The sequence below is a fragment of the Chaetodon trifascialis genome, chromosome 9, assembly GCF_039877785.1.
Source record: "Chaetodon trifascialis isolate fChaTrf1 chromosome 9, fChaTrf1.hap1, whole genome shotgun sequence".
NCBI lineage: Eukaryota > Metazoa > Chordata > Actinopteri > Chaetodontiformes > Chaetodontidae > Chaetodon > Chaetodon trifascialis.
Window position 1 is genome coordinate 6,449,886 of NC_092064.1, and position 8,664 is coordinate 6,458,549.

At 41.8% G+C, this 8,664-nt stretch overlaps 1 protein-coding gene across 1 annotated transcript; it reads right to left on the reverse strand.

The window, feature by feature from the left end:
• Positions 1 to 1,177: 1,177 nt before the first annotated feature.
• On the reverse strand, positions 1,178 to 6,800 carry LOC139336123 (heat shock protein beta-7-like). The gene is made up of 3 exons (XM_070970043.1): positions 5,206 to 6,800; positions 3,525 to 3,685; positions 1,178 to 1,712 (listed from the first exon to the last, which is right to left on the reverse strand). The coding sequence occupies exons 1-3, from the start codon at positions 5,450 to 5,452 to the stop codon at positions 1,521 to 1,523; spliced, it is 600 nt and encodes a 199-aa protein (XP_070826144.1). The 5' UTR covers positions 5,453 to 6,800; the 3' UTR covers positions 1,178 to 1,520.
• Between the last annotated feature and the right edge of the window lie 1,864 nt (positions 6,801 to 8,664).

Sequence of the window (8,664 nt, forward strand, 5' to 3'; positions counted from 1 at the left end):
ATGAGTTGGTGCAAAACAGGGCTGCTGTCGCTCATGTGCATTGCAATGAATGAGGTTAGAAACACTTGAGCGGCATGGAGCAGAGTGCCATCTGTCTGCGCTGACGCCACCCTCGTTTCTGATGAATATTAAATAAAGGTGTCACTCGAAAAAGTCTTCCTGCCTCCCAGTAACTGCTACAGTGTAGGAAGTGCTTGTCGTACTTGGAGACTGATTGATGTAATTGCTGGTAAGAGGTGCAGACGGGCCAGCCACACTCTGTTCTCCGTCTGTGTGGGTACATATGTCTTCATCAATGCCATGTCTCCCAACATGGAGAATAAAATGTCAAAAAAAAAAGTACATCTCTGCTGTCTGCCAGTGTGCTCATGGACCTGCAGATATAATGGGTTCCCATCTGAATCATTAGTACGGTGTGATAATGATAAGGATAATTAGGGGACTTGTCATTAAACATCAGGTCGGAGTTACTGCTTGGTTTTAGGTTGAAAACTTATGAAGAAAGCAAATTTAAGACAAAAGGTAAACTGTCTTAGTTTTATAGGTTTGACCTCCACTCTTTTTGGCTATAACAGCATGTTACTCACCAAATAAACTGCTGACCACACTGGTCATCCATGTTTCTTGGACATTAGCATGCTATTATAAAACTCCAATAATAGTAAAGAATACCTTCTTGAATACTATTTAAACCTTCAATCTGTTTAAGGATTGAGTCATAAGACATAATCAGGGAATAAAGGGCCTCCACAGGTTCAGTAATGCAACTATGAGTGTGAGCAGACCCAGGCAGAGGAGATGAGTGTTGACAGGTATGAGATTTCATTTTGCCTCTGCGGAAAGCCTCGCGTCAGTCCAGTTATCTTGATTATTATCAATGGCTCAGAGCAAGTGTTTGGTTGTTGTCAGATCTGTTGCTGCTAATATTCACCCATTTATTCCTGAAGAGAAAAACACTGGGAGCTCTAATCTGCTGGCCTACTTTGTCAAGATTTAAATCAAAGTAGAAGATGTTTCAAACAAACAACAACAAAACAAACTGAGTGTCGGACTGTGTGGAGCGATTACCAACACAACCCACAACTCAGGCTGGATTTAGTTTCTAACAGCGACGGAGAGTGAAAAACTTGCTTTAAACAACCAAGCATCGCAATTAACAAAAGCTTCTTACACATTTTGTAAAAACACGTCTTTATTGCATGTTTAAGAAAAGACTGAATATTCATACAACTTAGTTTCACATGACAGACAAAGTCAGCAACTTGTGACGTACACAATAAATTTATGAACATGAAAGAAAAGTGACCATTCAAATAAAAGATTCCTAAAGTGAGTTGAGGCTACTTATAAGAAAAACATGTGTCCAGTAGGATTTGTAAATAACTGACTTTGGCACCCTCCTGTGGTAGTATGAAAAAAGATATCGTGCCAGGCAGCGACCCCTACCCCAGACAACAAAAACTTTTCATACTGAAACAACACGAGGTGAGAAACCATGAGAAGCACTATGAAGCCCGAGGTCAAAGGTGAGCTTCGCTGCGATAGGTGGGGACACCCAGAGGCTCCAGCCCAGCTAGCATTGTGGTCCGGCGGACACTCACCACCAGGGTACCATCTGGGTTAAGGGTCCCACTGACCGACAGGGGGTCCATATCCTCTGGAAACAGGGACTTATGGGTGAACGTGTCACTGACGCTGCCATCGTCGAGTACCTGAAGGGCAGAGAAAAAGGTGGAGCTGTAGACGGAGGGATTGATCTGTGGAAGGAGGGCAAAACTGTTGAAAAGGGTTAAGAGCAGATGATGAAAAAGAAAGGTCATCGAGCACCAGAGGACGAGAAGAGAAAGTGAGAACAGCAACAGGGCCAAGAAAGGCGTGAGGTGCAAGAAAAGAGGGTGAGAAGCAGTGAAAGAGAGAGAGGTGAAGAGGTCAGTGCTGCTCAGCTGGTGGAGAGAGAGACAGAAAAGGGAGGAGAGGGGGAGGAAATGAACACTGACTAGTTCTCTGTGAAGACGCTTTTGCTGTTAAAGGCTTTTAACACGAGTTGAACGATTGTGGATTTTTGCCAATTTGTCTGCTGACCCCTGTTCAAATGATCTTCCTGCACTGCAGTGGAGGCTCTCTCTCCTTCTTCTTCTACTCTCTCACCTTTTAAACATGATTAACATCAAGCAGTGAGGGAGGAGAGAGAGAAGGCAGGACGGGCAGCAGGCCAGCTGCAGCTTGTCTGCAGATCAACTGACAGACAATTTGACATAATGGACGTGATGCAGTTTGTCTGATTATATATTAACTACAGTGCCTTTACATTTTGCCTTATTATCTGCAGTGTATGTATGTACAGCAGGGCTGCAGCTGATATTGTCATTATTGTTCAGTAGTTCCCAAACTTTTTGTCTCATCTTGTCCACCTGTGACCCCTCATCATCAGCAGGGGAACGTACATTTACTCAAATACTTTTCTTATGTACAGTTATGAAGCTCTTCTACTTTTCTTGAATATTTCCATTTTATGCTTCTTCATTATTCCACTGCATTACAGTTTGGAGGCAAATACTGTGCTTTTTACTCATTTTCATTTTTTACAGGTTTATTTACTACAGTGAAGGGGAACCTTTGGCCTTGGGGCCGTAAACCATACCAGACCATCTGAGACAATTCATGAATGCAAAAAAGAAAATACTGTTTTTCAGCGATTAAAGAAAATGATATAACATAGTAGACTTGTACTTTCTTCCACGCGGTCCCTGAACGCAACACACGTAACAGTTGAATTCATGTCAATGCACCATGGTGACTGTCAGATTGAGTGTAAACTTACAAAACATACGGTCAATTTATGAAATATGACACACTGTTCTCAATTTACCCAACATGCTATAAAGCAGGTTAACATTACAATGACTTGTTAATGCATCAGTAATGATCATCTAGTGGTATAATGTAACTAATAACATAATACTTGATGCTCATCAGAGGTGATGGCCCTCAAATGGATGTTGGGAGCAGTTTGACCAGAGTTTGATACGTTTAAAGTCATATAAAACAGGGAAAAACAGCAAATCCACACATGAGAAGCTAGATGAATGACTCTAATAACAACAAAATTTAGAGTTATTGTTGAATTACGTTCTGCTGATCAACTATGGCTCATCATTACAGCACCAGTATGAAGCTTTTGTTGTTGCAGCAGTCATTGTATTCTAATGATGGCTTTAAGCAGATTTGGTCAATGAGTCACTTGCTGGTTTTGCACTGATTATCTGCATTTATTTTGTGTGTGTGTGTGTGTGTGTGTGTGTGTGTGTGTGTGTGTGTGTGTGTGTGTGTGTGTGTGTGTGTGTGTGTGTGTGTGTGTGTGTGTGTGTGTGTGTGTGAAAACACATTTGAATCATATTCACATATACTCTGCAAGTTCCCATTCACACCATCAAATACACATCTCTACTAATTTCTACTCTCTCTCTCTCTCACACACACACACACACACACACACACACACACACACACACACACACACACACCTTCTGGGCGTGAATGACAACATGGTGGTTGTAGGCCATCACCACTACGTCATGTGGCTCAAACTGGCTGACATCAGCTGACATGTAGTAGCTGTCTCCCAGACATCGCACCCCACCACCTGTGCTGCTCTGCCGGCCTGTCAGAGCGCCGCCTACAGGAGCTGCAAAGAAACAACACAGGAGGTCTGTTTCAAACGACATCTGGAGGTGTGAGAGATAGTTTAGAGCAGTGAAAGGGAGTTTGGTTAAGGGATGGATGGTTAAACATTTCAATTCATATACAGAAAATCATGGAAATATGATGAATGGAATATTATGCAATATCAATAGGAATGTTAAGTATATATATACATGTGTCTGTGTCTTATTTATTCATTTATAGAATTATTGAACACTCTGGGGCTCTATATATGTTATTGTATTTTGTATTCAGACTACAACTCAAAGGCCATTAAAAGCCATGACAGACTGAAGCTTCAGTTTTGGCTGTAAACTTGGTTTACTGCCAGAGGAGACTCAGAAGCAGCATCACACACTTGTGGTTCCTCTTTTTTACTTGATTTGACATGTGAGTGCTGAAATATTCAGTCAGCAACATTAAATTTTAGGTCCAGTTATTGATTATGCATCTGCATGTAGCATCACAGCAGTAATAAACCTTTTTTTTTTACTGTGGTTGTTACTGCGTCATGCCGCCGAACTGTTGAAACATCATCATATTAAGTCTTTAGAAGCTCCTGTGTTTTATATGAACGCTCCACTTTTTTCACCTTGCCATCAGTTCTTTATGTGGCCCAGTGGACTCTCTGTCTGGAGCCATTCAGGCTCTTTTCTCACCGAGCACAGAAGCTCTTCCCACTCTGCCTCATTACTTTCTCTGAGCCGCAGGTCTTTTTCTTCTCCATGGAATTTTTCTTTCACTCAACCCACCACTGTAATGTGAAGTGTTAATGCCTCTTTCCTGCTGGTGGAGAAAATGAATGAAAAAGGCTCTATTCTACACTGCCAAGGTGCCCATGAGCAAGGCACTAAAGCTTCAGTTGCTCCAGTAGAGCTGTTAAGCATGATGATGCTAAAAATCTAACTGTTGTTATGTAACTTTTTAACAATATACTTGAATACCTCTTGATCAGTAATTCATCCTCAGTAATTCACCCCCACAGAACAACAGCTATTCAGTCATACTTTAAAAACTGTAATTTGGCATGGAAGGCCTGTCACGCTTTGGATTTCTCCACATATTAAGTGTTCATGTAGCGCTAGTAAGAATGATACTCCATCCATAAAGAGCTTTGAGAGCAATGTCTATTTCTGGCCTTTCCAAAAGGTAGAAGAAGAGTGTAAGGACTGTGTTTGGATGCTCTAATGTAAAATGCAGAAATTGGCATGTCTCACTCACTTGCTTATTACCTACAGTTAAAACTGTGTGTTACTTCCATGGTCTTCCAGTGGGAATAGATTAGATAACTTATATCTCATCATAAGGGGGTTGTGTTATGTACGCAGTGTGTGGAAAGCGGGTCCTTGATCAATGGGAGGCAACCCCAAAATCATGATCCAAAATAGCTTTTCACCTTCTGATCCTAAAAGCCTTTTCTCTTATCAATATACAAATATTCTGTCACACTGTATACTGTACAGGGATCATACTGTGGGCTTAGTTATCAGTCAGTTCCCTTACCGCTGTGTCCATATGAGGATCTGCTGTGCCTGCTGAAGGGGGCCAAACAGCTGGGTCCCCCGGGGCCCTCGTCTCCAAACAGACTGGAATGATCAGCGGAGTCAAGAAAGGGCTCAAAGAGGGGATCCAGGGACTCAGACGATCCGCCCAGTGAGCCATCCGACCGATAGGAGCTGGAGGAGCTGTAACGTGACGATGAGCGGTAGGATGTGGAGGATCTGCGGCTGGAGGATGTCAGTGATGCCATAGCTGAGGATATGCAGTAGCCTTTCACACTCGTACAAACACTTACAAAACACACTCCCACTCTCAATATGCCCCAGCCTCAGAAAACAAGACCTTTTCTCAGGTTTGATTTCTGTTCCTCCTCAGAATAAACACTGATAAAATGCAGTCAAAGAAGTGGGTTACCGAAAGTAGGTTAGACTCTCACTCATCGTGGAAGGGTCTTTGTTGTGGGTTTTTATAAAGCCCTTGTGCATTGTGGGTAAGTAGAGCACAGTGTGGGCTCTATAGCATTCTTCCTTTAGCCATAAATGGCAGTTTGTCCAACCGCTGGTGCCAAGAATGTAACGGACAAACTGATAAGGAGTGAGGACCCCTTCTTATTCAGACACACACAGAGCAGAGATAAGGCTGGTGGGGGGGGCTCTTGGAGATATTTCTAACATGTGGTCAGAAATAGAAGAGCGGTGAGTGGCAGGTCATATGTTAGAATGACCGAACACACAATCTGAAGACTTTATCAATAATGCAAGAGAAAATTGGCCATTTAAGTTCTGCTTACCTGCTAATGGAATAACAGATACACTCTAAAGTTCAAATCTGAAATGGAGAGTGCTTCTGTGAGAACAGATTCAAGGCCAAAAACCCAAAATGTGCAAAATGGGTTTTAGTCTGACAAAAGCCAAAGTGTATCAGCCCCGCTTGACCTTTACATTCCCTCTTTAAAAGCTTTAATTGAAGTGACATTTGCCTATTGACAACACAGATGTCCTCACTGCTGCATTTCAATGATGACATTCAAGAATGCCATATTAATACTTTTATGGTATATGTACTGTATGTGTGTGTGCTTTATTGGTGGATATGAAACATGACATTCAGCAGCATGTCATTTCACCCTTCAGGATAATGTAGCCTCGGTCTGCAGCAGGGATACTTCATACGTGAGCCATAAAGCTTCAACAATCCAGTTAATACAAGCAGCATACATCAACATGACAGTTACAATTTGTGCTCTCAGGTGAGACACATGTATTTGTCCTTGTGTTAAATATTATGCATTGATGAATAGCATATAGCATATTTATCAAATGGCTTTTCAAAATGAAGTTTAAAAAAATCAGAATGACCTGAAAAAAGTGCTGAATAATAGAAAATAGGCGACTTTTTAAAATGTAAAGACTCAGCTGTCTCCCTCAGCTCAGTCAGTAGTGGAGGAGTTCATCTATTCAGCTCTCCTGCCAAAGGTCCACTGTCTCCACTGGGAGTAGCTGCAGTCTCTGGGTGGCACACTGAGGTCTCCAGAGGCCAGAACACAGTATCTGTCCTGACCTCTAACTGATGCTGTATCTTCACGAGGTGTGCAGTTGCTGAATGCAGAAAAGAAGGAATGATGACATTATGTTAATGAGGTAAAAGCAGATAAGCTGCAGAACAACTGAGGAGAAAACATCAAAGAAACTCCTTTTACCAATTTTTGAGCATCAATTAATCATTGTCAAATCAACCATGATCCAACAAATCCTCCGCAAACACCAAGGTCAAGACCAGTGCCTGCAGTGTCTTATATGGATGTTTATTTAATCCTTTGAAATTCTGGAAACGTGGTTGTTTGCACCGGATTAACTTTTCTTGGTTTCTGCATAAATCCAGCTTCTTAATTTAATGCCTGACATAAATGCAAGGATGTCGGTCTGTTAGTCAGTCGGGCCACAACTTTGTTCCAAACTGAAATGTCTCAACAACTAGTGCAAGGACTATTGTATTTTATATAGACATTCGTGATCCCAGCCATCATTAGGTCATTTACCTTGCATTTATTATATTTATTTGTCCAGCTGTAGACTAGTCCTGTTTTAGCAATGGTCATATTTCCTTACAATAATTAGATCTACCAATGTCCCTGCCTGTAGAGGGCCATAGCTCTGTGTCCTGTATTGACATGTAGAATCAACCATCAGTCATAGACATCTTCTCTTTCAGATATGAAACTCCACATATTAGGATGTATTTAGTCTTGACCCACATACTGCTGTGTATGTTAAGTTCACAGTTGTGTTTTAGGCCTGGGCCTCAGCAGCTGCCAGGCCTAAAACACAGATGTTGTTGCTCTGTGACAGAGATCTGATCTCTTGGTGTCTGTCTAAACTGGGCAGATCAGATGTGGTTCCGCCCTGTTTCCAGAACCATGACAAGATTAGATTTGTACCCCAAAGAAATGAGATTGTATTAAATGATAGTTAAAGGGAAATCTTAGACTTTGTGCTAATTTCCTGACGTATCTGAATTATCAATCTTCTGTCTGTTTAGGAATGTAACTGATATGGTAAGTGATTAACTGATTATGTTAAATGCAATGTCTTACTCAGTGTTCATTTGTCTCAGAGAGAGTCTCTGTCTACTCTCTGTCTACTGTCTAGCCCAGGTGACAAGAGATGATCAGAAGAAAAGATGACATGCAAGGTGCAAATGAGTGTGAGAGGGTGAGTGCAAGCGTTAGATCTTCTGATGATGGCTGGCTGCAGATGATCTGAGATTCCTGTGCAATAAAGAAGATTAAGAAATGTTAAATGTTAGTAGGAGTTGGATAATCAATGTTTTACTGACATGAGTGTAAGTGCAGCATGTGTCTTCACCACCTGAGGCTGCAGTTCACCTTCCGTCAGCCATGGCTGTGATCACTCCCTCACCTGAGAGGAATGGCTCAGTACTGCAGGAAGTACAGTATATTCGATCATTTTATTGCTGAGTCAAAGGAAAAGTTTGACACCACTCTGCAGGGTTGCCAACTCTCATGCGTTCCCCTTCAAATGGCTGTCACTGTGATAACTTTCTACACTTGTAAAATCCTGTCTTGGAGTAGATCCATTATAAAGTGCTGCGCAGTGTTTTAGTGTCTGATAAGCCTTTGCATTAATCTCTTACTCCAACTGGACTTCCTGAATCATATTTCACCAACTCCCTCCTGGCTCACTTTCTCAAGAGAAGCAAGATCCAATCTTTAAGGTACGTGGTCTTCTCATGCTCCTGACATTTTGTTCAGTGTTTTGTATGGAGCACTTTTCCTTTCATTTTCACACTTTTGAAACCTCATCAAGGAGCACCTTATTTACACTCCAACAAAGCAGACCTGCCTGCTTGGTCCAAGGACTCAAAACCCTGATGATCACACACACTGTAGCCTTTGTTCAAAATCCATCACATCCTGCTCTGATATATCCTCCCCTCCCTCTC